Source organism: Meriones unguiculatus, chromosome 14 (assembly GCF_030254825.1).
Source record: "Meriones unguiculatus strain TT.TT164.6M chromosome 14, Bangor_MerUng_6.1, whole genome shotgun sequence".
Taxonomy (NCBI): domain Eukaryota; kingdom Metazoa; phylum Chordata; class Mammalia; order Rodentia; family Muridae; genus Meriones; species Meriones unguiculatus.
Window position 1 is genome coordinate 735,165 of NC_083361.1, and position 19,698 is coordinate 754,862.

General features: G+C 41.9%; 1 protein-coding gene across 2 annotated transcripts; it reads right to left on the reverse strand.

Moving 5' to 3' along the window:
* Positions 1-11,556, reverse strand: LOC110563707 (zinc finger protein 235-like). 2 transcript variants are annotated; one of them, XM_060366365.1, is made up of 4 exons: positions 11,500-11,556; positions 9,939-9,999; positions 7,398-7,524; positions 1-3,071 (listed from the first exon to the last, which is right to left on the reverse strand). In XM_060366365.1, exons 2-4 carry the CDS (start codon positions 9,951-9,953, stop codon positions 1,249-1,251), a joined length of 1,965 nt encoding a protein of 654 aa, XP_060222348.1. In that variant the 5' UTR covers positions 9,954-9,999; positions 11,500-11,556; the 3' UTR covers positions 1-1,248. The 2 variants fall into 2 exon arrangements, with proteins under 2 accessions (XP_060222348.1, XP_060222347.1); XM_060366364.1 differs by having other exon boundaries at positions 11,242-11,552.
* Between the last annotated feature and the right edge of the window lie 8,142 nt (positions 11,557-19,698).

The window sequence follows — 19,698 nt, forward strand, 5'->3', positions numbered from 1 at the left end:
TTTTTGAACTAAAGCTTATTTGAATTACTTTACTTGTATTTTCTGACTTATAACCAGCCAGCAAAAAAATGAAAGTGCTTAAGGAATTGGTGTTCTTTTTGTATATAGAAGAGAATCCAGTTAGTTCTTTATATAAATTGAAGTTGCTTGCTTTCAGAATATCTGTTAATTTCCCCTATAAGCTCTTTGCCATCTTCATTGATTACCCATAGTGACAAAATCTCACATTACTAAGAGGAACTACAATTTCTTTTGGATCTGTTACTGACAATTGACAACTGACAATTCATCTTTTTATAATTAAATCACAATTTTTTTTCTGTCTTTAAATTTTTTCTTTCTTTCTATGCTAAGAAAATCCATTCTAAAATATTATCTTTCCTTTGCAGGATGACTTCACTAGAATGAATTGAGGGCAAAATAACCAAAATAGTCACTCCTCAAAGCTTCTGGGTTTTGGCAGTGGTAGTGGTGGTGGGATACTTTTAACAATCAGCAGCATGGGGCCCACCTGACAGCAGAACCTAGAGATTCCCTGCAGTGTGGACCCTCTGGTGGTTCACGAGATGTGATCTCTAAATGAAGCCCTTACAGCAGATGCTGCAGATGTAGGGTCTCTCCCCAGTGTGGACCCTCTGGTGCGTGTGGAAGTGTGAGGCATGACAGAAGCCCTTCCCACACTGCTGACATGTGTAGGGCTTCTCTCCTGTTTGCATTGTTGGAGGAAGATTCAAGTGTGTTTTCAAATGTTGATTTTGGCATCTTGAGATCTAGTTACCACCCTGCTACAGATATTGTTATGAACGCTGAATTATCTCCTGTAACCATGTGATAATAAGGAATGTTCCCTGATTATTCCTGATTGGCCAAATAAAGATGCTGAGCCTATGACTGGACAGTAAAGAGGTAGGTGAGTTTTTAGGTTCCCAGGCTTGGGTTCGAGAGAAGAGAGGGGAGAATGCAGAAGAGGTAGCAGGAAAGAGGAAGCTGGAGAGAAAGGAGTTGCCATAAGGCAGGATGGTGATGAGCAGGTGCCTATAAGGAGAGACTGGTGGACCTGAAGCCACCCGAGAGTCATCAGATTGGGAAGCGATTGGCTTTATGTGGGTTATAAAGGTACTGTGAATGGAATAGCTCAGAATCTGCCCAGCATAGAGTTTACAGCTGAATATAAGTCATAGTCTCTCTGTGTCAGTCATTGGGGAACTATCTGGTTAAAGAAAACTGCTGCTGTAATAACTTCTGGCATTAATTAATATAGGAAAAATAATTTATCTTTCTACAGTGGATGCTCCGGTGAGCACTAAGTGCAGAGCACCATCTGAATTCCTTCCCACACTCCTCACACTTGAATGGTTTCTCCCCGGTGTGAACTATCTGATGAGCTTGGACATAGGATCTCTGGCTGAAGGCTTTCCCACACGTGTCACATTTGTAGAGCTTTTCTCCTGTGTGCACCCTCTGGTGGGTCTGGAGGTTTGAGGCTTTACTGAACCGCTTCTGGCACACATGGCATTTGAACGGTTTTTCACCAGTGTGGATGCTCTGATGAGACTGCAGACTTGAGGCATGACTGAACCTCTTCTCACACACATGGCATTTGAATGGTTTTTCACCAGTGTGGACGCTCTGATGAGACTGCAGACTTGAGGAATAACTGAAGCCTTTCCCACACTCCTCGCATTTATAGGGTTTCTCTCCTGTGTGGACACTCTTGTGACTGTGAAGCCCATCCCACCAGCTAAAGCACTTCCCACACACATCACATCTGTACGGTTTCTCCCCAGTGTGAACTCTCTGGTGGGCTTGAAAAACTGACCTCTGGCGAAAGCCCTTCCCACACACATTGCAGCAAAATGGTTTTTCTCCTGTATGGACTCGCTGGTGTTTTCGGAGGTTTGAAACTGAACTGAAACACTTCCCGCACTCTTCACAGTTACTTAGCTTCTCTCCTGTGTGGACCCGTTGATGCTGGTGAAGGTTGGAGTTTGAGCGGAAGCACTTCCCACACACATTGCACTTGTAGGGTTTCTCCTCAGTGTGGACTCTTTGGTGGGTGTGAAGGCTTGAGCTCCGGCTGAAACGTTTGCCACAGTCCCCACACTTATATGGCTTCTCTCCTGTGTGAATTCTCTCATGGATCTGGAGGGGTTCACTCCTTGTGAAGCCCTTCCCACACACCTCACACTTGTAAGGTTTCTCTCCAGTGTGAACTCGGCAGTGGATATTGAGATCTGATCTTCGGCTGAAGCCTTTCCCACAGGTGTCACACAGGTAGGGCTTCTCACCTGTGTGCACTCTCTGGTGAGTTTGAAGGTTTGAGCTCTTACTGAAATCCTTGCCACATTCTAGACACCTGTAGTGCTTCTTTCCTGGATGAACACTTTGTTGAATGGGGACACTGGAGCTTTGCCTGTTGTCCTTGTGTGTACTATGTACAGGAGACTTCTTTCCAAAGGGGACCTGCTGATGGAGTTCTAAACTCCGGCTGTCAATGAAGGTTTCCTGGCCATTGCTACACTGGTAGGGCTTCTTTTCTGTGTAAACATTATGTTGGGTGAGGAGTGACCCCAGAAAAATAACTTTGCCACAGTCACTGCTCCTGTGGGCTCTGTCTCTTTTATGCAGTATATTGTTATCATAGTGGGAAATGCAATGCAGAATGTCAACACCTGGAGCTAACACTTGTACTTTATTTTTCACCAGAATGTTTGGACAGTCTTGCTGATGGTCCTGTCTCTCACTAAGATGGGTTTTACTCAAAGAACTCTGAGCGTTCCCACACAAAAACTCCTGATTGTCAGTAATACTGGAATGGTCACTTGTGAGACTCTCAAGACAGCAATCCTTCTTGGAGATCCAGGCAGGCTCTTCTCCAGCACCATGGCAGGAGAAGTGGCATTTCTCCAGGAAGTGAGAACTCTTTCCTTGAGTGTGTGTTACAGCTTCTGCAGTTCTGCCTAGTTTTTTGACATCATGACTTGTCCCTGGCCAGCATGAAAGTAATCCTATTGAAAGGCACATTAATCCTGTTGCATGAAGACTCTCCATCTGGTTTAGACTCTGGCCTCCTGAACAAATAGAAAATAAAAGGTGATATTAATGATATCAAAGGTCAGAATAGAGATATCAAAGGTCAGAATCCTTGTTTGTCATTGGAAATATTAAATAGAGACCAGCATCAAAGATAATCATCCCAGAGCTATGAGGAACAAAGATGTATAAAAAGGAGAGTGTATATTTCAGAGCAACACACATTTGACCATGGTGGGACATACACGTTGAGCCCAGGAGCGAAGGCTTAAAGTCGACTTCAGACTCTGCTATGTAGCTGGGCAAATGAATAATGCAATGGAAGTGTTTTTCAGCATCTGGCATTTTTAATTGAGGATGGTATGGGCTGAAGTCCAGATACATGGGTCAGATTACTCCGTGAGGCTGGAGAGAAAAGAGAAAACCAGACCTGTCTGGTCCTAATCTGCAGGTGACATGAAGCCTGATCTGGTTCACATTACTCAGGGCCAAGCTGAGAGAGTGTAATGGGAAGGCCCAGGGAACTTTGGAAGCTGAAGACAAAAGAAGAGGCATACAAGGATTGCAGACAACAGCAAAGGCCCAGAAACTGACATTCAGCTGGGGGGAGTCAATGTGTTGGAGAGAACACACATGTAGGAGACTGGAGTAACACTAGTTTGGACAGTACAGAAGAGAGGCAAAGTTTTTAGAAAGCAGAACTCAAAACACACCTTCGGACTAGGGAAGAGCTTCTCTGGGAAAAACGCAGAATGCAAGGACAGGAGCAAGTGGGTTTCTTTCAAATGTGATATCAAACCTAAGATTGCTGGGGGAAGGAGCTCAAAAACAAGGCAGATTTCAGCAGCCAACTTAAAGCAGCAGATATCTAAAGCAGAAAGGTTGCACATTACCCTACAGTTCCCCTAGGGAAATGAACAAATGACCAGAGAACAAACTCTCAGGATTTAAAACAGTAAAGGTGATGTGAAAAACTTCGGAAGCTGAAAAGGGAAGTAGAAGATCCAGTGGTCCTGGGACACAGCTCAGTGGCTTTCGTGGGGACTGGTTAGTATCAGTGGGAGAAATAGGTAAAGAAATGGGGTCTTGGGAGAGAGAAGGATGCTCTTGTGAGGAACACACAGGCTTTCTGGGGATGCATGGTGCTGCAGCTGCATAAGGGCCACAGCTTCAAGGAGCTGTTGATCCCAGTGTGTAGACACTGGGGATTTGGATGTTTGTCACCACAAGTAGAACTAAACATATGGTAACAAGTCTTGAGGTGCTCAGACACCAGCGAAGGCAAGTGCAGAACATAAAGCTGCAGTTCAGTGCAGGGCCTGTGAGCAGTCCTAAACAGATGAATGCAGAGACAAAGAAGGATAGAGACAGATAGATAAATTGATAGAGAGAAAGAGAGACAGAGAGAGAGGACATACCAGGAAGAATGTTTTGGCCACCAAGAAGTAAGTGAGAGCAGTTAGCAATTAGCAAGAGAATGTTTAGCAGGAGAAGATCATTTATTATGGAAGTTAGAATTTGCTGAGCAGTGTCAAGCTAAGACTAAAATCACTCAAGCTAAAAAAAAAAAAAGGCAGCTTCTCTGTTTTTTCAGTAAGAAAGCTAATGGTTAATTCTGCTACAAAGCTTCAATGGTCATAAAAACTGGATTCAACAAATACAAAGGTGTTTTCTCTATCTCATTTAAAGGTATAAGATTACCATGTTCAGTATGTCTTCATTATAAATTATTGGTCATTCGGTATGTTTAAAATCTGTAACAAAGTTAACTTACTTAAAACCTAGGTTTGGAACCATTCCGAACAACAAATGGACATTAGTCATGTCCCAGAATTTGGAAAACTAAAATATGTTCACGTAACAATTGATACTTTTTCTGGATTTATCATGGCAATTCCCTTAGCAGGAAAAGCCACCAAACACATTGTAAGTCATTGCTTAAAGTGTTTTGCAACAATTGGCATTCTTTCCACTATAAAGACTGATAGTGGTACTGCATATATTAGTCAAGCTTTTCAGCGTTTTTGTGCACAAATAAATATAAGTCATAAAATGGGCATAAAATGGGCATTCCATATAATGCTCAAGGCTGAGGAATTGTGAAGTCTGCCCATGGATCTCTTAAGAACCAATTACAAAAAAATAAGAAAAGGGGAGTTATATCCCCAAACACCACACAATTATCTTAATCATGCTCTCTTTATTTTAAATCTTTTGAATGTGGATATACAAGGCCGTTCTGCAGCTGATCGATTGTGGCACCCTAATACCAAAGATAATTGTGCCCAAGTAAAATGGAAAGATCTGATTACTGGAATATGGAAAGGGTCCTGGCCCCATATTAATATGGGGAAGAGGGCATGTTTGGGTTTTCCTACAGGACAAAGAAGGAGCCAGGTGGGTCCCAGAAAGGCTGGTGCAATTTGCAGGAGTTGTTCCCTGGAAGGAAGATGTTCCTGCTGCTGACCATGGTGAATTCTGTCCTAGTGGTGAAGGGAAAGCTGCACTGGGCTTATGCTCCTGACCCACCTGTGTTTCATTCTGCTCCTGGGAGAAGATGTCATGCAGAGAAACCTCTTATACAATGTGACTGACATTGATTTATCTGTTAATGAGGACAATTCTCAACAGAATCAGGAAGAATGAAAAGAGGACTGACTATGGGGCTTTGGTCTGATTCTCGTTTTCAGCAGACCTAATTTTGGAAGCTTGCCACAGAAACTCTTGGGAGGCCCTGTAACTGCCTATGTAAATTCCCCTTTTGCTTTGTTGTTTGGAAATGTTAACAAGATTCAAAATTTAATGTTTCTTGCCATCCATGTAAACTATCAAACTGTATTTTTATGCTTTCAAATGGTTCTGGTTGTTTGACAGCCTTTTACTATGGTTCCTGTGACTATTTCTCAGGTTTGGTATTTACACAAGGGGTCATCTTTTAAGTCACTTTTATGGAGTGTTATCTTGGACTTGGCTTATTACTCTTATTAGGAGCATGTCTCCTATCAGTGATAATTAAAACCTTCCTGAAGGCCTTTTAGAATGTTAAAGCTGATATGATCTGTATAAGATTAAACCCAACTGTCTACCCTAGCAGAGGTTGGTAGTCAAATATGGTTAAGATCTCTCTAAAAAATATTCAACCTAAGACAGAGCATGAATGATGGAATTCATGTACCAATGATGAGTGAGAATTTATCTTTTAAGAGAGACAACCTAAGACAGGCACAATTTTCTGCTCCATTGTTCTTACGTTATGGTCAATTTTTAAAATATAAAAAAGAGAGACTTGTTAGGAGCTGCTGGTTTGCCAGGCTGCTTTGTTATTTTGATCTCAGTGGAAAGACTGCTTTCACTCTGGCCTTCACTGGAGTCAGTGAAGAATTTACAAGTCTGTCTCCTTTTGTTTGAGACAGCAGGTAGGATGTCTTGTCAAAGTCACTCCTTTTGCTTGACTTCCTTGTGAATTCATTCATTGTGCTGAGGTGCTTTTGCTCTGGCTTAAAAGAAGTCTGGAATAAAGCAAAGTGTCTAGTGTCTACTAGAGCCTCTCAGAAAGGTCCCATGTGTATGTGTTGGTTTATTAATTTTTCTTTCAATCCTCACTCCAGACTCAAAAACTTTGACTCTTCTGGCAGGCTTTGGCACAGGTCAAAGTGTTTTTCTTTTCCTGATACCTTTAGATCCGGACTGGAACTCTGCTTCCATGTCTGCCTGCACACTGCTATGCTCCCAATCATGATGATAATGGACTAAACCTCAATGGTAACCTTAATAATAATGGACATTGATTAAGACACACACACATGCACACACGCATACACATGTATACTCACACTCAGAAAGAAATGTGGCTGATGTGATGGGGCATGCCTTCAATCCCAGCACTTGGGAGGGAGAGGCAGACAGATCTATGAGTTCAAGCCCAGCCTGGCCTTATAAATCCAGTCCAGGACAGCCAGGGCTCTGTTACACAAAGAAATCTTGTCTGTCACCAAATAATAATAATAATAATAATAATAATAATAATAATAATAAAATAATGATGATGATGATGAGGTGGAGGCTAGAGAGATGGCTCAGTGATTCGGAGCAGTGGCTACTCTCCCAGAGGACCCAGACTGGGTTTGCAGCCCTGCATGATGGCTCACAACCACCTGTTCCTCCAGTTCCAGGGGCTTTAATGCCTCTTCTGTCCTTTATGAGCCCCAAGAATCAATGTAGTACATAGACATACATGCAGACAAAACACTCAAATATACATAAAATACAAAATAAATAAACTGAAAGTGAAAACAGTGGAGTGTAACCAAGACAACGGATGTGAACTTCTGACACTGCCAAGGGACACAGGGCACCATCCTCACCCACTGACAGAAGGTTCCTGAAGTTCTCCAGCATCACGTCATGGTACAGCTTCCTCTGGGCAGCATCCAGCAGCTCCAGCTCCTCCTCACTGAAGACCACGGCCACGTCCCTGAATGTCACAGCCTCCTGTGACAGCAAACACAGGCCACCTCAGTTTCTTACCCAATGCCAGGAGGACCTGAGCAACTGTTTACACAGTGCCTATTGTCTTAGTTAGGGAGTCTGTTGCTGGGACAAAACACCATGACCAAAAAGACAGTTAGGGAGGAAAGGGTTGATTTGGCTTACAGTGGCATATTCCTGTTCATTATGGAAGGAAGTCAGGACAGGACCTCAGGCAGGGCTGGAAGCTGGAGGCAGGAGCTGATGCAGAGGCCATGGAGGAATGTTGCTCACTGACTTGCTCAAGGCTTGCTCAGCGTGTTTTCTTATAGAACCAAGGACTATCAGCCCAGGAATGGCACCACACATAGTGGGCTGGGTCCTCCCACATTGATCACTAACTAAGATAATGCCTTGGGGCTGGATCTTATAGAAGCATCTCCTCAATTGAGGCTCCTTCCTCTTTGAGGGCTTGTGCCAGATTGACATATAATACAACACAGTACACCTGTCACTTCTTTCCATGGACACAGAGGGTAAAAAACAAAAAACTGGTGAAAGGAGCTCGAGTCCCATCATTGCTAAACAAGAAGTCGATGGTTTGAGACTCAGAGAGCGCCAACCCACAGTAGTTGTAATGTGCTGACTGTGGACAGAAACAGCTGGCCATGCCCGGCTCCTCCTGGTAATACAGCTCAGGTGCACCTTCATCCCCAAATCTAAAATGCCCTGAAACCCATTTCATGAGTGATGACATCAGTTAAAATGTTTTCTGTTGTGGAACATTATAGATTTCAGATTCAGAATACTTAATTAGGAAAGTCTACACAAATATTCCCGAATTCCAAAATTCTACACTTTGTGAAATGCTTATGTGTCCAGAGTCTGGTGGATGGCACTCAAGTCTGAATCACTCATTATGTCCTTAGTCCTGTCAATCTAACAAGCTGTACTGTCTGGTTTTGTGTCAATTTGACACAAGCTAGAGCTATCAAAAAGGAGGGAACATCAATTTAGAAAATGCCTCCTAACCTGGGAGATGGTGGAGCAAGCCTTTAGTCCCAGCACTCGAGTGCACAGCAGCTGGCCTCGATGGGTGTGAGGTCAACCTACTGTATACAAACAGTTTTAGGACAAGCCAGGGCTACATGGAGAAACTCTGTCTCAAAAAACCAAGGTGAGAAGAAAATGCCTCCATAAGTACCAGTGGTAAGACATTTTCTTAATTAGAGATTGATGGGCAAGGGCCCAGCACATTGTGGATGGGGCCACTCCTTGGCAGGTGCTCACTGCCACATAGTGTTCCATAAAGCCTGTTCCATAAAACACACACACACACACACACATGTATGAATACACATATACATACTTATATGTGTGTGTCTAAAATGCACTGTCCATACACACACCATAAATATAAAACAAAAATTTAATTAAGTAAGTGAAAGTTTCACAAAAACTGCTATTTTTAATCACCAAAGTGTCCAAGACTTTTGAAAGTATCCAGTTTAGGTCAGAATACAGAAAATCAAGAGATACCTACTGCCTATAAATTACCTGGGAAAATCACCATTGTTATGAGTAAAACAAGGATTTACTCCCTGGAACTGAGTATATTGGGCAATTGGATAATTGGCTGAGCACCATGACAAACCCTTTTGTACTAGTATTCATGTTTCACTTTACTGAATCATGACTCCTGGGTGCTCAGTGGAATATAATAAATGCACAGAGTTTCCAGGCTGCTGCTGGTGTCTCCATCAGAGCACAGGGCACATCTCATCCCAGCTTGACTGTACATGTGTCTGTGTGTCTGGCTTCATTCCTTCATCACCCAAGATCAGTTAATCCCAGAAGCTGTGCAGATGGCAGCAGCCAGACCCTCCCTGGTTACTCAGGATGTGAATGCTCAGGATGCCAAATGCAAGAAAGGAGGGTAAGCAGTGTTCTGTGCATGTGTGTGTGCACATGTATGCATGCATGTAATGTATATATGTACATGAGGGGGCACATGCATTAGAGGCTAGAGGACAACCGCTGGTGTCCTTCCTAGGGTGCTGCCACCTTTTCTTGTTTTTGTTCTTGAGGCAAGGTCTTCCAGTGGCCTGGAACTTGCCCAGTAGGCTAGGATGGCTGCCAATGAGCACCAGGGCTCTGCCTCTCTCCAGAGTCCCAGAACAGCAGACCCCTCCCTCCAGTCCCCTTCCTCTATCTCAAAGTATGTTCACCCTTTTACATCTTCACATGTGCAATGTCCTCTGAGCACATGTCCCCCACTATCCTCTTTTCCCTCCTCCAACCAAACCTTTCTTCTCAGCCACACCCCCTCATGCTTTCATGCAGTTCAGTGTGGCTGCGCTGCACAGTGCTTGTCCAGCATGCAGGGGTCCTGTTTTCATTCCCTGGTGCTGGGGGAGAGGGGAAGCAAGGCGACTTACCTGTAACTTCGTCATGGTTCTCTTCTTCTCTTTGAGACAAGGCAGGGCTCTGGCAAGCAAGCTGGGGGAGGAAAGGCTTTCATGAGAGCTGTGCTGGGACAGTCGACCACATGGCTTCCTCAGCTTTCCCATCAGCCCCAAGTGCTGGCATTCCAAGTCTGTGCACACAGACCTGGATTTTCTACCTACTTCCTATTAACTGGCAGAGTAAGCCTCCAGGTTACCAAGTCATCCATGTCTCAGCTCACCCATGGCAGATGGCTAGGAAAACCTGTATTCTCTATTTCTAGCAACTTCCAGGTTGTGGGGTGCTGTCACCTTCACAAAGCTGCCTGTGGTGATGGGCTTCCCAGAAATACAAACTCTGAGGAACACTGTGTCATTGTTGGGGTTCAGGAATAGTCTGCACTGACCACTGGGATACCAAACTCAGATCAATGAAAGTTTATTGTATGCTTAATAAAGAGTGGTCAGGGACGTGGTACAGATTCAGGAACCACGACTATGACCCTGAGTAACTCTCAGAGCATGCCTTTAACGGAAAAACAAACAAACAAAACAAAACTATCCAAATATAACTGAGCAGTAAGAATCAGTTATATTACAAACCCTTTGTACCTAGGTAGCTGGACAAAGCATTTTAGCTGAACTTTAAACTGATTGGCTGGGATACAGGACAGGGGAACTTGCGGACTTTCCAGTTCCATGCTACTCCCTTGAGAAAGGAACATAGCAAGATACTGTGATTTAACTTAAGCAGAACATGGATTTATCACCAGTTATTTTATTCTAAGCTGCAAGTATTGAATTGAAGCAGCAAGTATTGAATTGAATAGTAGGGAAAGCAAAATCGCTGTAGTTATGCTAAAGGCTAAAGCAGGTCTCAACATCATGACTGACAACCACCCTTGTCACTGTCTTACATGTAATTGTTTCCATACATAGGTGTTAAACCCGACCGGTTTTTGTTCTAAAAGCTTAAATACTAGTAAGCCTTGGCTCCTCTGCAAGAGCCTCCACAAAGTCTCTTTTCCAGCGTGCAAAATGACCAATAAACCCTAAACCCTCTGTAAGGAAAGGGGAGTCTGGCCCTGCTGGATGGTTCAGCGGGCAAAGGTGACTGCGCCCAGCCCGACCGCCTGAGTTCCAGTCTCTGCACAGCACATGGTGGAAGGAGAGACCCGAAGCCCACAGGTTGTCTTCTGACCTCCTCCACGCACAAGCTGTGGCACGCTCCCTCTCTAAGGAAGGAAGTAAATACACAGACACATGGAAAATCATATTTAAAATCGCAGTTGCACACCACTGGGGGCTTCGGCGCACCGGCCCGCGGTCCTCACAGCTCCTCCGCCGGGCTCCGTGGGAAGCTGGACTCTCCCGGGGGCTCCGGCAGCAGCTGAGAGGGTCCAGGGCACCCGGGCAGCGCCGCCCCAGGCAGAGCCCAGCGACAGAGGACCCGGCCCCCGCCGCCCGCTCCTCCCCGGGCCGCGGCCTCGGTCCCCGAGGGGAGACAGCGGGCGAGCGAGCGCTCACGAAGGGCCCGGGACGCCCCGGATCTCACCTCAGCAGGAGCTCAGCTGGGAGCCTAGCAGCCTGAGAGTGGAAGGGACCTAGGCTACCCCTGGGCTGGAACTACAGTTCCCAGAATGCCTCAGCGGAAGCGCCTAGCTCTGGTGTCCTTTCAGGACTATATTCCCCACAATGCTTAGGCGTCAGCAAATTCCAAGTTTTTTAACTATATTGAAGGCAGAAAGTCTCTCAAGCGGAGGTTCCTCTTCTGGGCTGCTTTTTCATGAAATGCCATGACGCCAACTATGGATACTTTGTTCTTGTTGTTTTGGGCTTTTTAAAAAATAATTTTTTTATGTGCATTAGTGTGAAGGTGTCACTTCCCTTGGAATCCACGTTACAGACAGTTGTGAGCTGCCTTGTGGGTGCTGGGAATTGAACCCGGCTCCATTTGGGAGAGCATGCAGTGCTCTTAACCACTGAGCCGTTTCTCCAGGCCCAGTTTTGGGATTTTCTGAAACAGTTTTTCTGTGTAGCCCTGGCTTTCCTGGAACTCTATACACAGGGCTAGGTTTAATTCAGAGATGTGCCTGCCTCTGCCTCCTGAGTTTTAGGATTAAAGGCTTGCGCCATCACCTGTGATTTGGTAAACTTTTTTAAGTCTATACTTTGTCTGTGGTTTGGATTGAGTAAATTCTATTATTCTGTTTTCCAGTTTATGCGTTTTCTCTTCCATTGTCAATATATTGTTGAGACCACTTAACTAGTGTTTAATTTTTGGATATGTTAATGTTTAACTCTGTAATTTCAATCAAAATATACTGACCTCCCATCCAGAGCTACAGAGAGTGTTGTGGCATAATAATATTTACTATAGATTTATCTTTCAGTTAAGCAGTGCTTAGTCCTAAACCAGCTGTATATCCAAATCACCACATAGGGACTAGGATTTATTTAATTAACCTAGAGCACAATGTTGGGCAATAGTTACTCCATCCTAAACCTCTAAGCCCGCATAGTTTCCTACCATTTAGAGTCACCCACTATACTTGCTTTTAGTCATATCTTAGGTCTGGTTAATTTCCAAGGCCTTTCCTCCAGATTCTCCAGATTCTCCTCCTCTCCTAACTCCTGCTTCCTTCCTCTTCCTCCCATTCTGGACAAGGATGTCCCACCCTATCCTCTCCATTGCTCTGCATTGTGGCTGGTTGTTTTAATTGACAATATAAAGAACATATGGTGGCATGTTTACACAAACTTGAGACAGGTGATGCTTAGAATAAACATCACAATGCAATATCCGATTGAAACCAGATAGTGGGGTAGAGAAATCAGCATTTGAATGAACAAGGGTAAATTGTATACATTCCAGAAGAACATTATACCAAGAGAGTTATTCTGTTTCTAAATCTCAGACTTTAAATTACAACCTGCTTATAGCCAGTAAAAATAATAAAAGAATTTCTTTTAGATTTACTTTAAAATTTTTTATATTAGTTTATTTACTGTACATCCCGAGGGTGCCCCTCCCTCTCCTCCTCCAAGTCCCCTCCTTACTCTCCTTACCCGTTCCCTTGTTCCTCTCTCCCCAGAAAAGGGGAGGCTCCTTCCTCTGTTTGAGTATATGTTCGTCCCCTAAGGCCAGGCTAGGTAGGGCTGGCAAGGGGAAGTGATTCAAGAGCAGGCAATAGTCTAGAAACACTCCCCCCCCAATTCGTCATGCACCCCATATCAAGACAAGCTGCCCGTTGGTTACATGTGTGCAGGGGGCCTAGGTCCAGATCATGCATGCTCCTTAGTTGATGTCTCAGTCTCTGAAAGCCCCCATGTGATGGGGTTAGTTGTCTCTGTTGCTCTCGTTCCTATCCCCTCCAGGGTCTTCCATCTTGCCCTCAACACTTCCACAGAACTCCCAGAGTTCTGCCCAATGCTTGGCTGCAAGTCTCAGCACCTATCTCCATCAGCTGATGGCTGGAGCCTCCCAGAGGACAGTCAAGCTGGCAGAGCAAAGTATGATTATTAGTGTCCAGGGTCTGGCTTTCTAGCATGGGGTGGCTCTCAGGCTGGGCCAATTATTGTTTGGACATTTCCTCAATCTTTGTTCTGTCTTTATTCCTGTACTTCTTGTAGGCAGGATAATTTTTGGACCACAGGTTTTTCAGTGGATTGTTGTTCCCCTCCTTCTACTAGTCCTACCTGACTAGGAGGTGGTCACTTCAGTCTTCATGTCTCCCCTGTTCGGAGTCTCAGCTAGAGTCACACCCATATTCTTCCAAGAGCCTGTCATGGGCCTCCACCTTGACAAAGAGATGTCCCCCATCCTCATTTTCCTGTCTTGTTCCCAGTCCTCTCACCTCCCACCCCATCCTCCTCATATCTAAACCCTACCGTTGCTTCCCTTCCCATTGCATCGTCTGCCCAGTTCCCTCTCTTCATCCACTTCTATTGTCTATTCTATTTCTCCTTCTGAGTGAACATTCCAGCCCCCCGCCCTGGGACCCTCTTTGTTACTTAGCTTTTTTGGGTCTGTAGATTGTAGTATGATTATCCTGTACTATAGGTCTAATATCCACTTATAAGTGAGTACATACCATGTGTTTTTCTGGGTCTGGATTACCTCACTTAGGATGATCTTTTCTAATTCCATTCACTTGCCTGCAAATTTCATGATTATCTTGTTTGTAATGGCTGATTAGTATTCCATTATGTAAATGTACCATAATATCTATATCTATTCTTCAGTTGAGGGATGTCTAGGTTGTTTCCAGTTTCTGCTATTATGAATAAAGCTGCTATGAACATAGTTGAGCAAGTGTCCTTGTTGTATGGTGGAACATTTTTTAAGTATATGCCCAGGAGTGGTATAGCTGCTTCTTGAGGTAGAACTATTCCAAATGTTCTGAGAAAGCCACAGATTGATTTCCAGAGAGGCTATACAAATTTTCACTCCCACCAGCAATGGAGGAGGGTTTTCTTTTCTCCACATCCTCACCAGTATATGTTGTCATTTGAGTTTTTGATCTTAACCATTCTGACTGGTATAAGATGGAATCTCAGGGTGGTTTTGATTTGCATTTCTCTGATGGCTAAGGACATTGAGCATTTCTTTAAGTGTGTCTCAGCCTTCAATATTCTTCTTGTGAATTGTTGCTTTAGCTCTGAGCCCCATTTTTAATTGGATTATTTGATTTGCCAGTGTTTAAGTTCTTTGTGTATTTTAGATATCAGCCCTCTGATATAGGGTTGGCGAAGATCTTTTCCCAATCTATCAGCTGCCATTTTGACAGTGTTTTTTGATTTTAGAAGCTTCTCAATTTCATGAGATCCCATTTATTAATTGTTGATTAATTGTTAATTGTTGTCAGAGCCTGTGCTGTTGGTGTTCTGTTCAGAAAGTTGTCTTCTGTGCCAGTGAGTTCAAAGCTGATTCCTACTTTCTCTTCTAATAGATTCAGTGTTTCTGGTTTTATGTTGAGGTCTTTGACCCACTTGGGCTTGAGTTTTGTGCAGGCTGACAAATATGGATCTATTTGCATTTTTCTTCATGCAGATAGTCAGGTAGACCAGCACCATTTGTTGAAGATTTTTTTAAAACAATGTACAATTTTAGCTTCTATGTAAAGATAAATAAATAAAAAACATGCATAGGTGTGTGGGTTTATGTCTGGGTGTCCAATTTGAGTCCATTGATCAACCAGTCTGTTTCTATGCCAGTATGATAGTTATTATTATTATTACTATTGCTCTGTAGTACAGCTTGGAGTCAGGGATGGAGATAGCTCCAGAAGTTCTTTTATTTTATAGGATTGTTTCTAACTCTTCTTGTTCTTTTGTTTTTTCATATGAAGTTGAATATTGTTCTTTCAAGTTCTGTAAAGAATTGTGTTGGTATTTTGATGAGAATTGCATTGAATGTATAGATTACTTTTGGCAAGATGGCCATTTTTATTATCAGTACTAATCATACTGATCCATGAAGATGGGAAATCTTTCCATCTTCTGATATCTTCTTTAATTTCTTTTTTCAGAGACTTAATGTTCTTGTCATATGTGTTTTTCACTTGCTTTGTTACACCAAGGTACTTTGTTATTTGTGACTATTGTGATGGGTGTTGTTTCCCTAGTTTCTTTCTCAACCCATTTATCGTTTGTATACAGGAGGGCTAATTTTTTTGAGTTAATTTTGTATCCAGCCACTTTGCTGAAGGTGCTTATCAGCTGTAGAAGATCTCTGGAAAAATTGGGGTAGGCGTTGTCACCTATGAATACTATCATATCATCTGCAAATAGTGATACTTTGACTTCTTCCTTTCCAATTTGTATCCCCTTGATTTTGTTAGTTCTCTTAACATTCTAGTTGGGACTTCAAGTACTATATAGAGTGGATATGGAGAGTGAGCAGCATTGTCTTATCGCTGAATTTAATGGAATTGCTTTGAGTTCCTCTCCATTAAATTTGATGTTGGCTATTGGCTTGCTGTGTATTGCCATACCTTAACATTTAGGTATAGGCCTTGTATCCAAAATCTCTTCAAGACTTTTATCATGAAGGGGTGTTAAGTTGTGTTAAGACTTTTTCAGCATCTAATGAGATGATCATGTGGATTTTTTTTTCAGTTTGTTTATATGGATTGATGTATTTTTGTATATTGAACCATCCCTGTATCCCTGGATGAAGCCAACTTGATCATTGTGGATGATATATTTTATTTGCCCTTGGATTTGATTTGCAAGTATTTATTGAGTATTTTTACATCGATAATTACAAGGGAAATTGGTTTAAAATACTCTTTTTTGTTGTTGAGCCTTTGTGTGGTTTAGGTATCAGGGTGACTGTGACTTCATAAAATGAGTTAGGCAGTGTTCCTTCAGTTTCCATTTTGTGGAATAGTTTGAGGAATATTGGTATTAGCTCTTCTTTAAAAGTAGAATTATGTGCTAAAACCATCTGGCCCTGGGCATTATACTATACTAAGAGACAGGAAAGCAGTTTAAACTGCTTGCTCTTGATTTAGCTTTGGTAAGTTAAATCTATCAAGAAAATAATCCATTTTCTTTAGATTTTTCCGACTTTTGTAGAATACAGGCATTTGAAATATGACCTAATGATTCTTGGGAAATCCTCAGTGTTTGTTGTTTTGTCTCCCAGCCCCTTTCATTTCTGATTGTTAATTTGGATACTGTCTCTCTATCTTTTAGTTAGTTTGGCTAAGGGTTTGTCTATCTTGTTGATTTTTAGATTTAAATTTCCTTTGACTGACGTATTGATTCTTCAATCATATCTTCTACACCTGTGATTCTCTCCTCTATCTCATATTCTGTTGGTGATGCTTACGCTTATAGTTCCTTTTCTCTTCCCTAGGTTTTCCATTTCCAGGATTGCCTCATTGTGTTTTCTTTATTGCTTCTATTTCCATTTTCAGATCTTGAGCATTTTATTTATTTCCTTCTCCCATTTGACTGTATTTTCATGTATTTCTTTAACAGATTTATTCATTTCCTTCACCTGTTTGATTGTATTTTCCTACATTTCTTTGAGAGACTTATTTTCCTCTTTCAAGGCCTCTATCATTTTCATAACATCAGATTTAAGATAGTTTTCTTGTGTTTCAGGTGTATTAGGGTATCCAGGGCTTGCTGAAATAGGATAGTTGGGTTCTATATGGCTCTGAATTTTGTTGCTTGTGTTCTTATGCTGACCTTTAGCCATCTGGTTGCTTCTGGTGTTAGCAAACTTGGTGGTGCTTGATGGTAGTGAGCCTCTATGATTGTAGATAGAGCTGGTGGTCCTGGATAGTAGCAGTCCTCTGATTTTCTTGGGTGGTAGCTGGCCTCTGGAAACACAGAGACAACTGGTAGTCTTTGATTGCTGCCAGTCTCTGGGATTGCAGGCAGAGATGGGGCCCAGGAAATGAGGTGCACCAAGAGCTGTCCAAGATGGCTGCAGTGTCCAGGACTGTACAAGGGGATGGCGCCTGGGAAATAGTGCATGTCCGGAAGTTGGAGCACAGCCTACAGCTCCTTTTTAAATGACCTTGCTTGCCACAATTAAGACATCTGACATTTTGGCTTTTCTTAAAACTTTTAGAGATTATTTTTTGTTAAAGTTGTATCCTTATAATTTTTTTAATCTAGTCATTTTATGGGATGCCATTTAAATTCATTATAAACTTAGACATGTCCAGCATATTTTGGAATTTGTTGTAGACTAACAGAATAAGCTAAAGTTGGTTTAATAACAACATTTGGCTTACTTTCCTGTCTCTTAGTATCATCCTCATTTTTATTTATATTTTCTAATTTTTCTTGTAGTGTTTATTTCCATATCGTTATTATTTTGGTATCCTGATTTCTATTTATTATATTTTGTAACTTTTTTGTCTCCATATCTTTATTCTTTGTGTCTCCCTCATTTTTGTTTATAAATTTTTCTAATGTCCATATTTCTATTGTCTTAGTATCCTCATTCTGTTGGTGATGCTTATGCTTATAGTTCCTTTTCTCTTCCTTAGGTTTTCCATTTCCAGGATTGTCTCAGATTGTGTTTTCTTAAAATTTTCTCTAATTTTTATTCTAAGTATTGTGACTTTTCCTCTAAGGTCCATGTCCATTTTTTATATTTTTACTTTTTTTCCTCGTTTTTAATTATAAAATCTTAATTTTTCTTCTAAAATCTGTCTCAGTTTCTCCCATTTCTCCTTTTCTTGTTCTAATTTTTTTCTCTAATGTGTTTTCATTTTACATATTTCCATTTTTGTAGCTCTATTCTTATAGTATCTTCATTTTTGTTTATACATTTCTCTAATTTTTCATGTAAGGCCTGTCTCCATTTTCATAGCTCTATTATCTTAGCATTTTCTTGATTCTGATTTATAAACTTTTGTAATTTTTCTTCTAGAGCTAGTTTCCAATTTTCATATTTCTCTTTTTCTAAAGCCCTCTCCTTTGAGAAGTTATAAAAACCCCATTGATTATTAAGATTAGTATAATACCAGCATAATAATCATAATTAGTAATATATCCATCTTAGTTAGCTCAAGTATCTATCTTTTATTTCTATTTTTGTACCACTTTAAATTATAAAATCTAAAAGATCTGTATCATTGTGCATCTCATCTTTATGTCTTATTTCCTTTGTATCTATCAACTTTAAATTATATCTATGAAATTTCATCTCCAATCTCTGTCCCTTTTTAGCATTAAAACGTAACTTGAAACAATTTTTACATGCTCAGAAATTTTGTTCTCTATCTCTGTCTGAGTTCTGCTTTTCCAGGCTCAGAGCTACTCTTCCCCGTCCTTTTCTTTACTGGGAGCAGCTTTTCTGCCACCCAAGCTGCAACCGGAAGCTGTCTCACTGAATCCCTTTCCCAGGGCTAGGAAGAGGGCTTGTTCCTCTGGCTAGCGTGAGCCCCTTCTCAAAAGTATTTAGCCTCCTGAATGGCTAGAAAACATAGGGAAGCTTCCCAGTGTTAAAGAGGCAGTTTTAGTCTTGTTTTTTTCCTTAGGAGTGGTGTCTTAAAAGGACTGCGTCTGCATTGCCTGCCTGGGCCTTGCTGCACATGGACAGGGCAGGTGTCTCATCAAAGAGCCAGGAGCTGCTGCCTAAAAAACTGCTGTTGCTAAGTAACTAATTTTTAATTTTTTTTTTTCTTATTTGTGGGTAGCCTCTGGTCAGCCAGGCTGCTTTGATCTCCCCTGACCTTCACTGGAGTCAGTGATAAGCTGCTGAGTATATCTCTTTTTGTTTAAGACAGCAGGTGGGATGTCTTGTTAAGTTCACACCTTTTGTTTGTGTGATGATCACACAGACAGGTGGTCAAGGTAATGAAGTTTTGACGCGCCTGTGAATTCATTCTTGTACTGAGGTGCTTTTGCTCTGACTTAAAATGGGATTACTGGAATAAACTGGCAACTACTTTTCTACTAGAGCCTTCTTCAGGAAGATCTCATGTGTAGTGTGTTGGTTTATTAATTTTTCTTTCAATCCTCATTCCCGACTCAAAAACCATTCAACTCTGCTGGTGAGCTCTGGCACTTATTAAGAAGAGAGCTAAGAAACTGCTCTGTACTTGGGAATACTTGTTTCTATCTCAGTTGGGATTTTATGTAAAGTCTTGCCCTACATTGAGTGCAAAAATCTTAGTGTAAATTTAGTTTTCCCTACCCTGGCTAGCTCCACAATAACTGAGACTAGATTTTGTTATTGACTTAACAAGCTTTACAGCACAATATTAAAAAATTAATACTC

Coding starts and splice junctions, on each gene's coding strand:
- LOC110563707 (XM_060366365.1), bottom strand. Junction 3,072..7,397: donor CAGGAACCTTCTGTCAGTGG/GTGAGGATGGTG, acceptor CTATTTGTTCAG/GAGGCCAGAGTCTAAACCAG.